At 53.2% G+C, this 20,298-nt stretch overlaps 2 protein-coding genes across 2 annotated transcripts in view; both read left to right on the top strand.

Annotated features, from left to right (window-relative positions):
- LOC139689959 (cell surface glycoprotein 1-like) overlaps positions 1 to 12,210 on the top strand; it is a gene marked incomplete at its 5' end in the record, with an annotated part of 13,025 nt that extends 815 nt beyond the window's left edge. The window contains 3 exons of the mRNA XM_071587107.1: positions 8,879 to 9,059; positions 9,277 to 9,921; positions 11,812 to 12,210. Of these exons, the coding sequence (XP_071443208.1) occupies positions 8,879 to 9,059; positions 9,277 to 9,921; positions 11,812 to 12,210 (1,225 nt within the window). The remainder of the gene's footprint in view (positions 1 to 8,878; positions 9,060 to 9,276; positions 9,922 to 11,811) is intronic.
- Positions 12,211 to 13,154: 944 nt separating this feature from the next.
- LOC139689958 (cell surface glycoprotein 1-like) overlaps positions 13,155 to 20,298 on the top strand; it is a 49,386-nt gene continuing 42,242 nt past the window's right edge. The window contains exon 1 of the mRNA XM_071587106.1: positions 13,155 to 13,357. Within this exon, the coding sequence (XP_071443207.1) occupies positions 13,155 to 13,357 (203 nt within the window). The remainder of the gene's footprint in view (positions 13,358 to 20,298) is intronic.

Raw genomic sequence — 20,298 nt, 5'->3', positions numbered from 1 at the left:
CCTAGAGTCAATCCCCCCAGGTTCCCTTCTAATTAAGATTGACCTAAAAGATGCCTTTTGGCAAGTGCCGATCGAGCCGTCGCATCGGCATAATTACGGAGTTTATCACCGGGGCACGACATATACTTGGACACGCCTGCCAATGGGCCACGCGCTAGCGCCTGTAATCATGCAGAGGTGGGCGCGGGCGGTGTTAACGAAGTCCATCGGAAATTCAAAATAGTTATGATTCATATTTAGACGACTGGTTGCTGTTGTTTGACGACTCTACGGAACACTTGATCCTAGAGGTGGTGTACTTCCTACGCCAGGAACTACAAATTCAAATTAACGATAAGAAAAGCCGCTTGGCAACCAAAATCAAATACCTTGGAGTTAAAATAGATACAAAAGCCATGACCCTCAGTCTTACCAGATACTCCCTGCGTAGAATCGCGTATATTATTAAAGTAATCAAGCGCATTAGAAACCGCGACATCCCGAAAGGAGCGGGATTCATTTCATGGTGTGTTTATGTCCTCCGACTCCCGTTGTTCCTGATTACCCAGACGGCGCAACGCGGCACCACCTGGTTTGCCCGCTTATGGGATGACGGAGTCTGGCACGCACCAAGGGAATTTACAAATTTCCACTACGTCATGGATGTATACGCCGATGCCACACCATGGGAGACGGCGTGGACCATCCCCATGCTCCGGTAGACTGAGATTTGGGCGCTAGAGCAAGAGCGGCCCATCTTGGAAGCGGAGGGGCTGGCGGCCTTGATGGCAGCACACCACGCCATCAGTGTCACGAAACCGGATACACTAATAAATGTTTACACAGATAATATGGCAGTTATGTATTCTTTAATCAAAGGCAGGGGGGTCCTGTTGACCTACCCTGATGTTGTAAGATTATTTATGCTCTTAATAAAGGATTTGTCACGCAATGTGACCTGGAGGTACATCCCCTCGGACCAGAATCCGGCCGACCGTCCGTCTCGGACCGTGCTACCTCCCTATGCCCGCTCGGCATCGGATTCGGGGTCCGGGCTGGTATATAGGTGGGATGAAGCCTGAAACGGACAGTCGATCGAGATTTCGAGGTCGGGGCGGACGTATCTCCAGATCTCCCAACCGGCAAATCTAGGGAAAGTACCGTCATACGGTACTTTCCCTAGATTTGCACTCAATGTATCGTGAGGATAAACTTCTCCATCGATAATGAAAGTTATGTTGCATTGCTCTACTGTGGCGAGCGCATGGCCGGAGGCACTTCTCACAGGGGAGGAATAGTCGTCAATTTTTAGGCTTTCAAAAGGGAAACTTGTACTCTGCATAATACTCACAGCGGCACAGGTATCCACTAAAAAGGAATACACTCTACCTAGTACTGTAACCGAGACCGTTAAGCCGACTTCTGGTGCTACGACGAGCACTAATTCGTCCCCGACATGCCGGCCGGGGTGGGCGCGTTTCCCTGATCTCGCTTTTGGGTGGGGGTTAGACAATCTATCGGGCGATGGCCCGCTTGCTTGCACACGCCGAAAATCATCAGAGGGCAATCTTTACTGACATGGCTCCCTTCCCCACAGTTATAACATGCGCGGGGTTTTGTACGGCTATAGTGCGCGATGTGTCCCACCTTTTTACAGTAATTACAAGTCCGAGGCGCATTAGATACGTTCCCTCCACCCACCGACAGTGTAGACTGTGAAGGCTTCGTGTTTACATTTGTCAGGATTGCGTGCACTTGATCCGCAAGACTAGGGCTCACAGTGGGGTTTAAGATTGGCTCGAGATGGGGTTGAACATGACTCCTTGTGAAATATCGTGTCGGGTCACTGTACGGAAAGTTTGTCGGTGTCTTCACGTTAGGACTGCGCACGGGCATACCAAAGTCATGGTTCTGCAAGAAGTTTACTTTTCTAACGTCTGAGTGATTACGAGCATCCTCTAGGTTAGCAAATTCCTCAGCCTCTTGCATGGTTCTTGGATTGCGCACTAGCACGAATCGCCCAATTTTTTCCTAAGTCCGACCAAGAACTGTGAGAGGAGGCGGTTTTCGAGCAGAATTCCTGTCGCTTGTGAGTCTGGGTCTAGAAAAGCAACTCTTAGTTTTCGTCCCAATTCCCTGAGACGGGAAGAATACTCGTTCACGCTTTCCAAGGGTCGTTGCAAACAGCGTGTGAACATTTTTTCAACAGAGACCAGTGAAATTTTGGGAATGAAGCGCTTTTTCATTAGTTAAGAAAAAAGTTCATAAGACTCAATAACGTGAGGATTTGACTTAATGAATTCGGCAGCAGTACCGCTCAGACGCAGCCGTGCTACGCTTAAGGTCTGATTCTCACTCCACCCGCTAAGATGACTCACTAACTTAAGACTGTTCAAAAAATCCTCGATGCTTGTGTCCCCATCACCGTTAAAACTCGGAATTAAATGAATGTGATGTCCTGAAAATGTTTGTTGCATAGTTGGACGGAAACAGGGGCGCTTTCTATCATATAAACAGCGGAAGTAAAATCAATTAAGTTCGTATTGTTTGGTGATAAATCACGCTCCCAAGGCAGAGATTCGCCAAAGCGCCCATACGTGCCCTTGCCACCGAAATCCATTATGAATTAAAGACAATACGGCTAGGAAAAAATTCATTCGCCATATGTTAGCAATATAACCGATTATCGTTAATAAAAAAATGGGGTTAGTTTCCTTTTGGCATTACGCGGAACTACTTCTTAAATCGAAATTCAATCAAACGAATGAAGCATGATGAACGGAACGGAAGTTGCATTTAAATAAGCCGCTCCAAGACTCCGCCACCCCACACCTGACACCAATATGTCGCGTGGACATAGTAGGGTTGGGTTCGTGGAATCAAAGAGGGGCTTTCATTGCTATACATTTATTGGACTTACTACACAAGGAGTCCGGCCCGGAAGGAAAGAGGAAGCGTAGAGACAACAGCGGAGAAAGCAAGGTTGACTTCTAAGGGGCTAACAGTTTGATTTCAAAGCCGGGGTGATGTCGCGGGGACATGATGCTAGTTCTGATGTTTCGGAAAAGCCAAGTAGATGGCAGTCTCAATACACAATGTCGCGGGGACATGATGCTTGGACAACTAGAAGGACTCATGCGAGCTAGTGTCCTTTTCGCCGAATCCACGATAGCAAATTTGGTGAACAGTGGCTGGACACAGTCACCCACTACCGACGTTAACCTACTCTCTTCCCTTTCGCTAATGACACGGAATTCGGCGCCGGGTCTTTGTACCCGGGAATTCATATATAAACCCCGAGCCCCCCAACTTGATTGCCAGAATATAGGAGACATCAGACGAGAGCCTACTACTTTATTCGGATTTCATCTAGCAACTCTGCTTTTCCGGTGGTCCAGGTAAGGAGGAAGATACACCGTCGTGCCAACTCCTTCGGAGACTTCATGTCCACGAAGGGAATTACACAGCGTGGGAATAATCGTCCGCAAGGCAACGAACCTCCAGCTGTTTTGCCGGGGGTATCTAAGCCTTCGGCAAATTCATCATCAGGTGTTGAAGCCTTGGCTCTCAGCCCGTCGCAGTGCTTGGAGGAGACGAAGACCCGAAGCGGGACAACGGAGGCAACAGCAGACCTTGGCCCTTTACAGGGCCAGGCGGTGAAGGACACCGCAGGCGGCGTCAAGCGAAAGAAGGCATCTGTAAGGAACCAGAAACAAGAAGATTCCGCGGTTACGCGGGTGCCGAATCTTCAAGGAGACGATAGGGCGGAGCGTGCGCTGAGCACAGAGGAGGGGGAAGGCGACGGCGGATTTACCTTGGTTTCTTCCAAGAGGAAGAAAAGGAAACCGCTTCTGACGAACGACGCAGCCGTCCCGGAAGCCACACCTCTACCGGCACCGGCACCTAAGACGCTGCGACCACCGCCTATCGTCGTCTATGGGGTCACCAAAGTCCAGGGACTGATTGACCAGCTGTCGGGCTACAAAGGTGATGCTTTCGGCTTGGAAGTTCGAAGAGCTTGAATCCGGATCATCACCTCCAACAGAGAGGGGCATGAAAAGGCACTCTCCTTGCTGCAGAGGAAGAAAATCCAACACCACTCGCAGCCCATTGAAAGGGTGCCAGGGATGAAGTTGTTCATCAAGGGTATCTCTCGATGGATAGCAGTCGAAAAGGTATCCGAGGGACAGATCCCTCGGATACGAAATTCGTAGCGTACGTCGCCTTACGGTCACGGAGGACGGAAAAACGGTCCCCATTGATCGCCACGTAGCGAACGCGGTAAAGACTCCATCGGCCATCGCCCCCGGGGACATCCGCCATCTCTGCCACCGCTACGTCACTGTGGAGCGTTACCGTGGAGACAGAGGTCCACTCCAGTGCAGCAACTGCATGTGGTTTGGACACATCGGCATAGCTTGCTGGTGTGCGAAACGCTGCATGCGCTGTGCAGGAGCACACGCAGTCAAGGAATGCTCCCGAGGAAGGGGAGATGATGCCATCTGTGCGAACTGCGGAGGACCTCATGCGGCCGTCTCTCGCCGGTGTCCCGCCTTTCAGGAGGCTGAGCGGCGACAACACGCCAACGCACGCAAGCCAGCACCAGGGAAGCAGGCGCCCAAGAAACCGGCAGCGGAACCGGGACAAAAACCATTCCGACAAGTCGATCACGCTACAACCTACGGAGCAATCCTGAAGGGCCCTTCTCAGGACAAGGTTCAGGCTTTCTCCGGAGGAGAGGGGAACATGGAGGTGGATATCACAGATCCACCCAAGGATGCTAAGGCGGTCCTAGAACCACCACCAGCGCCAGCCGTAGTAGAGGCCACCAAGGGGAACTTGTCACCCCCCGACAGCTTCCCTCCGAAGGAAGCGACCCTTCCTTTTTCTTCCGAAAGGAAGAAGAAGAAAAAGAAGCAGAAGGTGAAATCCCCGATCACCACCGAGAAAGAAGGAAAAGCCATTACGAAGCCAACCCATAGGGCGCTTGGGAACACCCTCCGAACGGCAAGTGAAGAAGGCGAAAAACCAAGCCAGAAACAGGAAAAACGGAGAGAGGGGACATCAACTGATAAGTCTCCGGTTTCCGCAGAGTCCTCGCTAACACCATACAGAGAGGACCAGGAATTATGGCAGACCCTTGCCGTTATTGCATGCACCTTGAAACAACTCGTCACCTCGACGCAGGGCAAACTTCTCCTCTCACTCCTGGAAGAGCTGGTGCGCAGCAGGATCGGAAATTTAACCAACCATGGCTGAACGACCCGTCCTGCTTGCGCAATGGAACGCCAACGGAATTCTTCGCCGACGCGAGGAATTACGGGCGTTCCTCCAGGAGAAGGGAGCCATAGTCGTCGCTGTCAATGAGACGAACCTTCGGCCAACGGACGCCTGGAAGTTACCCTGGCTGGACCATCTATAGGCCGGACAGGGATCCCAGGCGACAACGACTTAAAACATCAGGAGGTGCGGCCATCCTCGTCCACAGGTCCATCGAGCACCGAGCATGTAGAGAGATTTCTCACCCGCATGCGGAGTCTGTTTCGGTGGACGTACGGACAAGAGGAGGAGGGCTACGGGTCTCATCTCTGTATTTCCCACCCGGGAAACCTTGGGATCCGGATCACATCCAGTACCTTGCGGGGGACAGCGGACCATCGGTCATCTTGGGGGACCTGAATGCCAAGCATCCTACTTGGAATTCACGGTCCTCGAACCCGAGAGGAGAATCCCTGCGTCAGCTAGCAGATGCAAAAGGCCTAACCATCTTAGGACCGGCGATACCCACGCACGAACAAGGAGACGTTTTAGGCATTGCGATTGCTCACAATGTAAGGACGTCCCTGAGTTTGTACACATGCGTGGAACTGTCGTCGGACCACAACCCGATCATCCTGGCAGTGGGGAGCCGAATCCCAGTGCTGTCTTCCACCCGGCGATTGGATCTGTCGTCGGCCGACTGGAGCAGTTTCCGCAACGTCATCGCTGAGGAGCTGCCAAGAGAGCCACTGGAGCCGACTTCACCGGAGATGGCCGATCAAATGGTCAGCCACCTCACCTCTGCAATAGACGGCGCAATGAAGGCCTCGATACCGCTATAGGAACAACGAAACTCGTATCTTCGGGTTCCACTTCCAGCGGGGGTTAGAGGCCTCATTTCGCGGCAAATCAACGTGCGGCGCCAATGGCAGAAATATCGTACAGCGGACGTGAGAAGGCAGCTCTCAGAGCTCAACGCGTCGGTACAGGATGCCCTCCGGGAGGTCCGATCGGGCCACTGGGAGGCGCACCTGCTGGATGAGCTCCTATCGGAAGACGGCAACGAGGACCTGCCGTCGGTGTGGAAGATTTGCCGGAGGCTGCGGGCCCCTCAAAGACTTGACCCGATTATTACCGACGGAGACAGAGAGGCACGATCTCCCATGGAGAAGGCGGAACTGCTCGCTGATCACTTGGTCTGCAGCTTTTCACCCAATCCTGGGAATCCCGCTTCTGCCGAGATTGAAGAAGAAATCGAGGCGTTTGAAAGAGCCGGAGACGCCGATCTGAAAGACGCCTCGGAAATTCCAAGATTCGACGAGAAGGACGTCAAAGAATCAATACGTCACCTACGCACGAGGAAGCCCCCCGGAAGCGACAACATTCCCAATGTGGTCATTCGGGAGCTTCCAAAGGCGGCGGAGAGGTCCCTGACAAAATTCCTAAATGGCTGTGTCAGGATTTTCTACTTCCCGACCACTTGGAAAAGAGCGAGAATCGTCTGCATGCCGAAGTCGCAGAAATTGGAGGTGGGTCCCGGAGAATTCCGGCCTATCTCCTTGCTCGACGGCTTCGGTAAGATATTCGAGCGACTGCTGCAACGGCCGCTGACTGATTTCGTCCGGGAGAATGACATCCACCCGGAGGAGCAGTTTGGTTTCCGTGCGCAGCCTTCCACAGTCCATCGGCTGGTGCGAGCGGCGGATTTCATCACGGACAGCTTCAACAGGAATAGGGCGGTTGCTGGGGCCATCTTCGACGTCAGTAAGGCGTTCGATCGCGTCTGGCATCCGGCTCTCTTGTTGAAGATGAGACGACTCCATTTCCCACCTTTGATTGTTCGGATGGTTCACTCCTATTTGAGAGACAGGACATTCACCGTGCAATGGCTCGGGGTGAATTCAGGGGTGCGTCGGATCTCCGCCGGCGTGCCCCAGGGATCAGTCCTCGGACCAATGCTTTACAATATCTACTCCCACGACATTCCAACTCCACGTGGGAACCTCGAGATCCTGTCTCTCTATGCCGACGATACGGCCCTCCTGTGCTGCTCCTGGCAGAAGGTGACCGCGGTGCGAAGACTGAAGAGCGCTGTGGCGGATCTCCTTGAATTGTACCGCCGATTGCGCTTTGCTGTTAACGCACAGAAGACGAAGGCGATCATCTTCCATCCAGGAAATGGTCGGCCGCCAGGAGTGAACCTAACAGTGAATGGAGTCGCCCTAACGTGGGAATCCGAAGTTACTTACCTCGGAGAGCTGATGGACCGGAAACTCCTTAGGAACGCCCAAGCGCTTCTTGTAGTAAGCGCTGGTCCTGAGTATGGACAGGAAGCGTAGACTGTACCAAGCGTGCGTGCTGCCTGTCATCACGTACGCTGCTCCGGTACGGTCAGGAGTGTCGCGAACGAGTCTCGCTCAAATTCAGGTGGTGCAGAATTCTGCTCTTCGTGACACATGGCAAGCGGTGCTTACGCCCGCGTTTCCGAGATGCACGAGGACGGAAAGCTGGAAACCCTGGACGTCCTTCTGCCTAGAATATCTGGAAAATTCTTCATAAAAGCGGCAGAAGCGGAAGTAAAAGTAAATCTCCGGGTTGGCGACATAAGGGTCTGGCCATGGGACCGCTACAAGCGCCCCATAGCATGCCAAGACGAACAAGACACCCTTCCGGCAAAGAAGAACCCAAGGCTGCTCTGAGCGGGAATAAATCCAACGACTGAAAACGCTGAAGAATTCTTCCCGCCTTAGTAGCCTTGGAGTCTGGAAAGGCGCAGTGTAAGGGCTACGCAAGAGCCCTTGCAAGAAACTGCTCTATAAGCAAAGCAGAGCAGTGGCTGAAGACACTAAAGGTTGTGGAAATCTCTTACGGAGGCCGAACCTGCTGTTGTCTCTACGCTTCCTCTTTCCTTCCGGGCTGGACTCCTTGTGTAGTAAGTCCAATAAATGTATTGCAATGAAAGCCCCTCTTTGATTCCACGAACCCAACCCTACTATGTCCACGCAACAAATGGAGTTAAGTCCATGAGGACTAATTTCCGGGAATATGTGGAATGGGCAAAGTGACAGGCAAGAGACGCTGTTCAACGCTTCTGAATCCAACGATGATGTATTATGGTTTTTAAAAATGCAATGGAGGGAGTTGGCAGAGGTATTTGCTTTGTCGCAGTCATTGTATAGTGCTCTCCCATTATGTGGTATTGGCGGGATGGGTACCTTTTTCCTTCGCAGACAGTGGGCTAGGGTTCATACCGAATTGTGGTTATGTGAGAGTGAACTTATTTTCTCTTGCCATGTTTTTTCCCAGTATGTTCTACTTTTGTATGTTACAAATTTTTGAAGTGCACAGAAGCCGATTTTATCTTGGCGGATATGAGTGCGTTGCCATGAGGGCTCTGGCCTTGTTTCTAAGTGAAATTAAGTGCAAAATATCCGGAGGTAGTGTGGCACCAGCGATGGAGGCCGGAGAAGGAGGGTAGCAAGAGCGATGAATGATTTTGGTTAAGGTGCTTGTAAATACTTGAGCCGCTGTCCCAATGCTGTCCGGAGTGCTAGCAGGAGATGGGACAAGGTTAATGGCCAAGCAGTTTTCTTTAAATAGTTTCCAGTTAACTCTTCTAGTTGGTTCTGGTTGTATGAAGGAGCAACAAGCCACTGCAACAAGCCACTCAAGAATGGCGGTTACCCCAAGGCCAAAGTCAGGCAAGACCCGGAACGCCAGCCCCCGACGAGCTTACCTTTGCGGCCCTCCGCCAGCCGGGTCCACCCACGTGGATCGCCCCGCCGGCGGACGATCAGGGGGTGATGCAACTCTGCCATCAGGTAAAGGCAGCACGGGGCTCTCAGCGTTTAACTAAACGCGACCTTCATGACTTGGACGCGATGTTAGATTTGGCGGCTGACTGGCCGACGTTGCCTGAGACGAGCCGGCACATCATTTATAATCGTATCAGGGTCCTCGCCATCGTCCAGGCCCATGGGTGGGAGGCGGCAATGCGTTTAACGGACACAACTTGAAACGCATTACTCCGGCTGCCAGCCAACGCTATCCCACCGCCGCCTCCCACCATCATCGTCCAAACACCCCAGCAGTGGTACGCCAGAGAACCAACCCAACAACAGTCACGCCCGAGAAATGCAGGAGGACAGCCGCAGCAGCCCTTTCGCGGCCGTGGTCGCCGAGGCGGCAGCCGTGGGTCCTCCGCCAGATACAACAATTGAAAGCGTGCACGTGCCCCAGCCGACACCACCTGCGGTTGAGGGCAACCCTAACGGCCACAAGCCGACACTGCAGCAGCTGGGAGAATTCCTGCTCTTTCGTGACAGCGCGGAAGCGGACAATCCAGACGAGTGGCAAACGGACTCCGAATCGGTGAGTGACGCCACAGATTCCCCAAGCGAACCAGGATCCGAACAGGAAAACCCACAGTGCAGTGACAGTGACAGTGATAATAACGACGATATAGAACCCAGCGCATGGCGGATTCCCGGACCGTTGGGAACGGCGGACGCACCGGAACCCGTCGACCCCATTACTTACGACCCGGAGGAGGAGGTGCAGCCCGGCGATGACCCGGATGCCCCCGAGGATGCGCAGGAGCCAGAGGACGTGGTAGAGGAGGACGATTATTTCCCCACGGCAGGGAAATATTACTACCAATGCCAGTACCCAGGACACCATTTGGTATGGCGCCAATCTGCCCATGCTGGAGCAGGCACCACATGTATTCACTACAACACGTCCAACGGTATTAATCGATCAATATATACACAATTTAGTCAATCGAGGCATTCCTTAATCTTTTAACTGCTCGCGCCGCTTAACCTGCTCTCTCCCCTTTCGCTAATGACACGGAATTCGGCGCCGGGTCTTTGTACCCGGGAATTCATATATAAACCCCGAGCCCCCCAACTTGATTGCCAGAATATAGGAGACATCAGACGAGAGCCTACTACTTTATTCGGATTTCATCTAGCAACTCTGCTTTTCCGGTGGTCCAGGTAAGGAGGAAGATACACCGTCGTGCCAACTCCTTCGGAGACTTCATGTCCACGAAGGGAATTACACAGCGTGGGAATAATCGTCCGCAAGGCAACGAACCTCCAGCTGTTTTGCCGGGGGTATCTAAGCCTTCGGCAAATTCATCATCAGGTGTTGAAGCCTTGGCTCTCAGCCCGTCGCAGTGCTTGGAGGAGACGAAGACCCGAAGCGGGACAACGGAGGCAACAGCAGACCTTGGCCCTTTACAGGGCCAGGTGGTGAAGGACACCGCAGGCGGCGTCAAGCGAAAGAAGGCATCTGTAAGAAACCAGAAGCAAGAAGATTCCGCGGTTACGCGGATGCCGAATCTTCAAGGAGACGATAGGGCGGAGCGTTCGCTGAGCACAGAAGAGGGGGAAGGCGACGGCGGATTTACCTTGGTTTCTTCCAAGAGGAAGAAAAGGAAACCGCTTCTGACGAACGACGCAGCCGTCCCGGAACCCACTCCTTTCCGGCACCGGCACCTAAGACGCTGCGACCACCGCCTATCGTCGTCTATGGGGTCACCGACGTCCAGGGACTGATTGACCAGCTGTCGGGCTACAAAGGTGATGCTTTCGGCTTGGAAGTTCGAAGAGCTTGAATCCGGATCATCACCTCCAACAGAGAGGGGCATGAAAAGGCACTCTCCTTGCTGCAGAGGAAGAAAATCCAACACCACTCGCAGCCCATTGAAAGGGTGCCAGGGATGAAGCTGTTCATCAAGGGTATCTCTCGATGGATAGCAGTCGAAAAGGTATCCGAGGGACAGATCCCTCGGATACGAAATTCGTAGCGTACGTCGCCTTACGGTCACGGAGGACGGAAAACCGGTCCCCATTGATCGCCACGTAGCGAACGTGGCAAAGACTCCATCGGCCATCGCCCCCGGGGACATCCGCCAGCTCTGCCACCGCTACGTCACTGTGGAGCGTTACCGTGGAGACAGAGGTCCACTCCAGGGTAGCAACTGCATGCGGTTTGGACACATCGGCATAGCTTGCTGGTGTGCGAAACGCTGCATGCGCTGTGCAGGAGCGCACGCAGTCAAGGAATGCTCCCGAGGAAGGGGAGATGATGCCATCTGTGCGAACTGCGGAGGACCTCATGCGGCCGTCTCTTGCCGGTGTCCCGCCTTTCAGGAGGCTGAGCGGCGACAACACGCCAACGCACGCAAGCCAGCACCAGGGAAGCAGGCGCCCGAGAAACCGGCAGCGGAACCGGGACAAAAACCATTCCGACAAGTCGATCACGCTACAACCTACGGAGCAATCCTGAAGGGCCCTTCTCAGGACAAGGTTCAGGCTCTCTCTGGAGGAGAGGGGAACATGGAGGTGGATATCACAGATCCTCCCAAGAATGCTAAGGCGGTCCGAGAACCACCACCAGCGCCAGCCGTAGTAGAGGCCACCAAGGGGAACTGGTCATCCCCCGACAGCCTCCCTCCAAAGGAAGCGACCCTTCCTTTTTTAAAAAAGGAAGGGTCGCTTCCTTTTTTAAAAAAAAAGAGGTCCTCCGCGAGATACAACAATTGAAATCGTGCACGTGCCCCAGCCGACACCACCTGCGGTTGAGGGCAGCCCTAACGGCCACAAGCCGACACTGCAGCAGCTGGGAGAATTCCTGCTCTTTCGTGACAGCGCGGAACCGGACAATCCAGACGAGTGGCAAACGGACTCCGAATCGGTGAGTGACGCCACAGATTCCCCCAGCGAACCAGGATCCGAACAGGAAAACCCACAATGCAGTGACAGTGACAGTGATAATAACGACGATATAGAACCCAGCGCATGGCGGATTCCCGGACCGTTGGGAACGGCGGACGCCCCGGAACCCGTCGACCCCATTATTTACGACCCGGAGGAGGAGGTGCAGCCCGGCGATGACCCGGATGCCCCCGAGGATGCGCAGGAGCCAGAGGAAGTGGCAGAGGAGGACGATTACTTCCCCTAGGCGGGGAAATTTTACTACCAATGCCAATCCACCCGGGACACCATTTGGTATGGCGCCAATCTGCCCATGCTGGAGCAGGCACCACATGTATTCATCCCAACACGTCCAACGGTATTAATCGATCAATATATACACAAGTTAGTCAATCGAGGCATCCTGACCATAGGACGGGCAACCAATGCGTTCCCCTAATTGCCATCCCGAAGGCGGGAGGCGGCGTCAGGGTAATCCAGGATCTATCGGCTTGGACGAGGTTCATCCGCACACCACGGATCACATTAAAATCCACGGCCCAAGCCCTATAGTCAATCCCCCCAGGTTCCCTTCTAATTAAGATTGACCTAAAAGATGCCTTTTGGCAAGTGCCGATCGAGCCGTCGCATCGGCATAATTACGGAGTTTATCACCGGGGCACGACATATACTTGGACACGCCTGCCAATGGGCTACGCGCTAGCGCCTGCAATCATGCAGAGGTGGGCGCGGGCGGTGATAAACAAAGTCCATCGGAAATTCAAAATAGTTATGATTGCATATTTAGACGACTGGTTGCTGTTGTTTGACGACTCTACGGAGCTCTTGATCGTAGAGGTGGTAGACTTCCTACGCCAGGAACTACAAATTCAAATTAACGATAAGAAAAGCCGCTTGGTCCCGGCAACCAGAATCAAATGCCTGGGAGTTAAAATAGATACAATAGCCATGACCCTCAGTCTTACCAGATACTCCCTGCGTAGAATCGCGTATATTATTAAAGTAATCAAGCGCATTAGAAACCGCGACATCCCGAAAGCAGCGGGATTCATTTCATGGTGTGTTTATGTCCTCCGACTCCCGTTGTTCCTGATTACCCAGACGGCGCAACGCGACACCACCTGGTTGGCCCGCTTATGGGATGACGGAGTCTGGCACGCACCAAGGGAATTTACAAATTTCCACTACGTCATGGATGTATACGCCGATGCCACACCATGGCAGACGGCGTGGACCATCCCCATGCTCCGGACGACTGAGATTTGGGCGCTAGAGCAAGAGCGGCCCATCTTGGAAGCGGAGGGGCTGGCGGCCTTGATGGCAGCACACCACGCCATCAGTGTCACGGAACCGGATACACTAATAAATGTTTACACAGATAATATGGCAGTTATGTATTCTTTAATCAAAGGCAGGGGGGTCCTGTTGACCTACCCTGATGTTGTAAGATTATTTATGCTCTTAATAAAGGATTTGTCACGCAATGTGACCTGGAGGTACATCCCCTCGGACCAGAATCCGGCCGACCGTCCGTCTCGGACAGTACTACCTCCCTATGCCCGCTCGGCCTCGGATTCGGGGTCCGGGCTGGTATATAGGTGGGATGAAGCCTGAAACGGACAGTCGATCGAGATTTCGAGGTCAGGGCGGACGTATCTCCAGATCTCCCAACCGGCAAATCTAGGGAAAGTACCGTCATACGGTACTTTCCCTAGATTTGCACTCAATGTATCGTGAGGATAAACTTCTCCATCGATAATGAAAGTAATGTTGCATTGCCCTACTGTGGCGAGCGCATGGCCGGAGGCACTTCTCACAGGGGAGGAATAGGCGTCAATTTTTAGGCTTTCAAAAGGGAAACTTGTACTCTGCATAATACTCACAGCGGCACAGGTATCCACTAAAAAGGAATACACTCTACCTAGTACTGTAACCGAGACCGTTAAGCCGACTTCTGGTGCTACGACGAGCACTAATTCGTCCCCGACCTGCCGGCCGGGGTGGCCGCGTTTCCCTGATCTCGCTTTTGGGTGGGGGTTGGACAATCTATCGGGCGATGGCCCGCTTGCTTGCACACGCCGAAAATCATCAGAGGGCAATCTTTACTGACATGGCTCCCTTCCCCACAGTTATAACATGCGCGGGGTTTTGTACGGCTATAGTGCGCGATGTGTCCCACCTTTTTACAGTAAGTACAAGTCCGAGGCGCATTAGATACGTTCCCTCCAACCACCGACAGTGTAGACTGTGAAAGCTTCGTGTTTACTTTTGTCAGGATTGCGTGCACTTGATCCGCAAGACTAGGGCTCACAGTGGGGTTTAAGATTGGCTCGAGATGGGGTTGAACATGACTCCTTGTGAAATATCGTGTCGGGTCACTGTACGGAAAGTTTGTCGGTGTCTTCACGTTAGGACTGCGCACGGGCATACCAAAGTCATGGTTCTGCAAGAAGTTTACTTTTCTAACGCCTGAGTGATTACGAGCATCCTCTAGGTTAGCAAATTCCTCAGCCTCTTGCATGGTTCTTGGATTGCGCACTAGCACGAATCGCCCAATTTTTCCCTAAGTCCGACCAAGAACTGTGAGAGGAGGCGGTTTTCGAGTATAATTCCTGTCGCTTGTGAGTCTGGGTCTAGAAAAGCATCTCTTAGTTTTCGTCCCAATTCCCTGAGACGGGAAGAATACTCGTTCACGCTTTCCAAAGGTCGTTGGAAACAGCGTGTGAACATTCTTTCAACAGAGACCAGTGAAATTTTGGGAATGAAGCGCTTTTTCATTAGTTAAGAAAAAAGTTCATAAGACTCAATAACGTGAGGATTTGACTTAATGAATTCGGCAGCAGTACCGCTCAGACGCAGCCGTGCTACGCTTAAGGTCTGATTCTCACTCCACCCGCTAAGATGACTCACTAACTTAAGACTGTTCAAAAAATCCTCGATGCTTGTGTCCCCATCACCGTTAAAACTCGGAATTAAATGAATGTGATGTCCTGAAAATGTTTGTTGCATAGTTGGAGGGAAACAGGGGCGCTTTCTATCATATAAACAGCGGAAGTAAAATCAATTAAGTTCGTATTGTTTGGTGATAAATCACGCTCCCAAGGCAGAGATTCGCCAAAGCGCCCATACGTGCCCTTGCCACCGAAATCCATTATGAATTAAAGACAATACGGCTAGGAAAAAATTCATTCGCCATATGTTAGCAATATAACCGATTATCGTTAATAAAAAAATGGGGTTCATTTCCTTTTGGCATTACGCGTAACTACTTCTTAAATCGAAATTCAATCAAACGAATGAAGCATGATGAACGGAACGGAAGTTGCATTTAAATAAGTCGCTCCAAGACTCCGCCACCCCACACCTGACAACAATATGTCGCGTGGACATAGTAGGGTTGGGTTCGTGGAATCAAAGAGGGGCTTTCATTGCTATACATTTATTGGACTTACTACACAAGGAGTCCGGCCCGGAAGGAAAGAGGAAGCGTAGAGACAACAGCGGAGAAAGCAAGGTTGACTTCTAAGGGGCTAACAGTTTGATTTCAAAGCCGGGGTGATGTCGCGGGGACATGATGCTAGTTCTGATGTTTCGGAAAAGCCAAGTAGATGGCAGTCTCAATACACAATGTCGCGGGGACATGATGCTTGGACAACTAGAAGGACTCATGCGAGCTAGTGTCCTTTTCGCCGAATCCGCGATAGCAAATTTGGTGAACAGTGGCTGGACACAGTCACTTACTACCGATGTTAACCTACTCTCTCCCCTTTCGCTAATGACACGGAATTCGGCGCCCGGTCTTTGTACCCGGGAATTCATATATAAACCCCGAGCCCCCCAACTTGATTGCCAGAATATAGGAGACATCAGACGAGAGCCTACTACTTTATTCGGATTTCATCTAGCAACTCTGCTTTTCCGGTGGTCCAGGTAAGGAGGAAGATACACCGTCGTGCCAACTCCTTCGGAGACTTCATGTCCACGAAGGGAATTACACAGCGTGGGAATAATCGTCCGCAAGGCAACGAACCTCCAGCTGTTTTGCCGGGGGTATCTAAGCCTTCGGCAAATTCATCATCAGGTGTTGAAGCCTTGGCTCTCAGCCCGTCGCAGTGCTTGGAGGAGACGAAGACCCGAAGCGGGACAACGGAGGCAACAGCAGACCTTGGCCCTTTACAGGGCCAGGTGGTGAAGGACACCGCAGGCGGCGTCAAGCGAAAGAAGGCATCTGTAAGAAACCAGAAGCAAGAAGATTCCGCGGTTACGCGGATGCCGAATCTTCAAGGAGACGATAGGGCGGAGCGTTCGCTGAGCACAGAGGAGGGGGAAGGCGACGGCGGATTTACCTAGGTTTCTTCCAAGAGGAAGAAAAGGAAACCGTTTCTGACGAACGACGCAGCCGTCCCGGAAGCCACACCTCTACCGGCACCGGCACCTAAGACGCTGCGACCACCGCCTATCGTAGTCTATGGGGTCACCGACGTCCAGGGACTGATTGACCAGCTGTCGGGCTACAAAGGTGATGCTTTCGGCTTGGAAGTTCGAAGAGCTTGAATCCGGATCATCACCTCCAACAGAGAGGGGCATGAAAAGGCACTCGGCTTGCTGCAGAGGAAGAAAATCCAACACCACTCGCAGCCCATTGAAAGAGTGCCAGGGATGAAGCTGTTTATCAAGGGTATCTCTCGATGGATAGCAGTCGAAAAGGTATCCGAGAGACAGATCCCTTGGATACGAAATTCGTAGCGTACGTCGCCTTACGGTCACGGAGGACGGAAAAACGGTCCCCATTGATCGCCACGTAGCGAACGCGGTAAAGACTCCATCGGCCATCGCCCCCAGGGACATCCGCCATCTCTGCCACCGCTACGTCACTGTGGAGCGTTACCGTGGAGACAGAGGTCCACTCCAGTGCAGCAACTGCATGCGGTTTGGACACATCGGCATAGCTTGCTGGTGTGCGAAACGCTGCATGCGCTGTGCAGGAGCACACGCAGTCAAGGAATGCTCCCGAGAAAGGGGAGATGATGCCATCTGTGCGAACTGCGGAGGACCTCATGCGGCCGTCTCTCGCCGGTGTCCCGCCTTTCAGGAGGCTGAGCGGCGACAACACGCCAACGCACGCAAGCCAGCACCAGGGAAGCAGGCGCCCAAGAAATCGGCAGCGGAACCGGGACAAAAACCATTCCGACAAGTCGATCACGCTACAACCTACGGAACAATCCTGAAGGGCCCTTCTCAGGACAAGGTTCAGGCTCTCTCCGGAGGAGAGGGGAACATGGAGGTGGATATCACAGATCCACCCAAGGATGCTAAGGCGGTCCGAGAACCACCACCAGCGCCAGCCGTAGTAGAGGCCACGAAGGGGAACTTGTCACCCCCCGACAGCCTCCCTCCGAAGGAAGCGACCCATCCTTTTTCTTCCGAAAGGAAGAAGAAGAAAAAGAAGCAGAAGGTGAAATCCCCGATCACCACCGAGAAAGAAGGAAAAGCCATTACGAAGCCAACCCAGAGGGCGCTTGGGAACACCCTCCGAACGGCAAGTGAAGAAGGCGAAAAACCAAGCCAGAAACAGGAAAAACGGAGAGAGGGGACATCGTTTGATAAGTCTCCAGTTTCCGCAGAGTCCTCGCTGACACCAGACAGAGAGGACCAGGAATTATGGCAGACCATTGCCGTTATTGCATACACCTTGAAGAAACTCGTCACCTCGACGCAGGGCAAACTTCTCCTCTCACTCCTGGAAGAGCTGGTGCGCAGCAGGATCGGAAATTTAACCAACCATGGCTGAACGACCCGTCCTGCTTGCGCAATGGAACGCCAACGGAATTCTTCGCCGACGCGAGGAATTACGGGCGTTCCTCCAGGAGAAGGGAGCCATAGTCGTCGCTGTCAATGAGACGAACCTTCGGCCAACGGACGCCTGGAGGTTACCTGGCTGGACCATCTTTAGGGCGGACAGGGATCCCAGGCGACAACGACTTAAAACATCAGGAGGTGCGGCCATCCTCGTCCACAGGTCCATCGACTACCGAGCATGTAGAGAGATTTCTCACCCGCATGCGGAGTCTGTTTCGGTGGACGGACGGACAAGAGGAGGAGGGCTCCGGGTCTCATCTCTGTATTTCCCACCCGGGAAACCTTGGGATCCGGATCTCATCCAGTACCTTGCGGGGGACAGCGGACCATCGGTCATCTTGGGGGACCTGAATGCCAAGCATCCTACTTGGAATTCACGGTCCTCGAACCCGAGAGGAGAATCCCTGCGTCAGCTAGCAGATGCAAAAGGCCTAACCATCTTAGCACCGGCGATACCCACGCACGAACAAGGAGACGTTTTAGGCATTGCGATTGCTCACAATGTAAGGACGTCCCTGAGTTTGTACACATGCGTGGAACTGTCGTCGGACCACAACCCGATCATCCTGGCAGTGGGGAGCCGAATCCCAGTGCTGTCTTCCACCCGGCGATTGGATCTGTCGTCGGCCGACTGGAGCAGTTTCCGCAACGTCATCGCTGAGGAGCTGCCAAGAGAGCCACTGGAGCCGACTTCACCGGAGATGGCCGATCAAATGGTCAGCCACCTCACCTCTGCAATAGACGGCGCAATGAAGGCCTCGATACCGCTATAGGAACAACGAAACTCGTATCTTCGGGTTCCACTTCCAGCGGGGGTTAGAGGCCTCATTTCGCGGCAAAACAACGTGCGGCGCCAATGGCAGAAATATCGTACAGCGGATGTGAGAAGGCAGCTCTCAGAGCTCAACGCGTCGGTACAGGATGCCCTCCGGGAGGTCCGATCGGGCCACTGGGAGGCGCACCTGCTGGATGAGCTCCTATCGGAAGACGGCAACGAGGACCTGCCGTCGGTGTGGAAGATATGCCGGAGGCTGCGGGCCCCTCAAAGACTTGACCCGATTATTACCGACGGAGACAGAGAGGCACGATCTCCCATGGAGAAGGCGGAACTGCTCGCTGATCACTTGGTCTGCAGCTTTTCACCCAATCCTGGGAATCCCGCTTCTGCCGAGATTGAAGAAGAAATCGAGGCGTTTGAAAGAGCCGGAGACGCCGATCTGAAAGACGCCTCGGAAATTCCAAGATTTGACGAGAAGGACGCCAAAGAATCAATACGTCACCTACGAACGAGGAAGGCCCCCGGAAGCGACAACATTCCCAATGTGGTCATTCGGGAGCTTCCAAAGGCGGCGGAGAGTTCCCTGACAAAATTCTTTAATGGCTGTGTCAGGATTTTCTACTTCCCGACCACTTTGAAAATAGCGATAATCGTCTGCCAACCAAAGTCGCAGAAATTGGAGGTGGGTCCCGGAGAATTCCGGCCTATCTCCTTGCTCGACGGCTTCGGTAAGATATTCGAGCGACTGCTGCAACGGCCGCTGACTGATTTCGTCCGGGAGAATGACATCCTCCCGGAGGAGCAGTTTGGTTTCCGTGCGCAGCCTTCCACAGTCCATCGGCTGGTGCGAGCGGCGGATTTCATCACGGACAGCTTCAACAGGAATAGGGCGGTTGCTAGGGTCTTCTTCGACGTCAGTAAGGCGTTCGATCGCGTCTGGCATCCGGCTCTCTTGTTGAAGATGAGACGACTCCATTTCCCACCTTTGATTGTTCGGATGGTTCATTCCTATTTGAGAGACAGGACATTCACCGTGGAATGGCTCGGGGCGAATTCAGGGGTGCGTCGGATCTCCGCCGGCGTGCCCCAGGGATCAGTGCTCGGACCAATGCTTTACAATATCTACTCCCACGACATTCCAACTCCACGTGGGAACCTCGAGATCCTGTCTCTCTATGCCGACGATACGGCCCTCCTGTGCTGCTCCTGGCAGAAGGTGACCGCGGTGCGAAGACTGAAGAGCGCTGTGGCGGATCTCCTTGAATGGTACCGCCGAAGGCGCTTTGCTGTTAACGCACAGAAGACGAAGGCGATCATCTTCCATCCAGGAAATGGTCGGCCGCCAGGAGTGAACCTAACAGTGAATGGAGTCGCCCTACCGTGGGAATCCGAAGTTACCTACCTCGGAGTGCTGAAGACTGGAAACTCCTTAGGAACGCCCAAGCGCTTCGTGTAGTAAGCGCTGGTCCTGAGTATGGACAGGAAGCGTAGACTGTACCAAGCGTGCGTGCTGCCTGTCATCACGTACGCTGCTCCGGTACGGTCAGGAGTGTCGAGAACGAGTCTCGCTCAATTCAGGTGGTGCAGAATTCTGCTCTTCGTGACATCATGGCACGCGGTGCTTACGCCCGCGTTTCCGAGATGCACGAGGACGGAAAGCTGGAAACCCTGGACGTCCTTCTGCCTAGAATATCTGGA

Source organism: Hetaerina americana, unplaced genomic scaffold, assembly GCF_022747635.1.
Source record: "Hetaerina americana unplaced genomic scaffold, ioHetAmer1.1.p SCAF_299, whole genome shotgun sequence".
NCBI lineage: Eukaryota > Metazoa > Arthropoda > Insecta > Odonata > Calopterygidae > Hetaerina > Hetaerina americana.
This window is presented reverse-complemented; position numbering and strand designations above follow the sequence as displayed.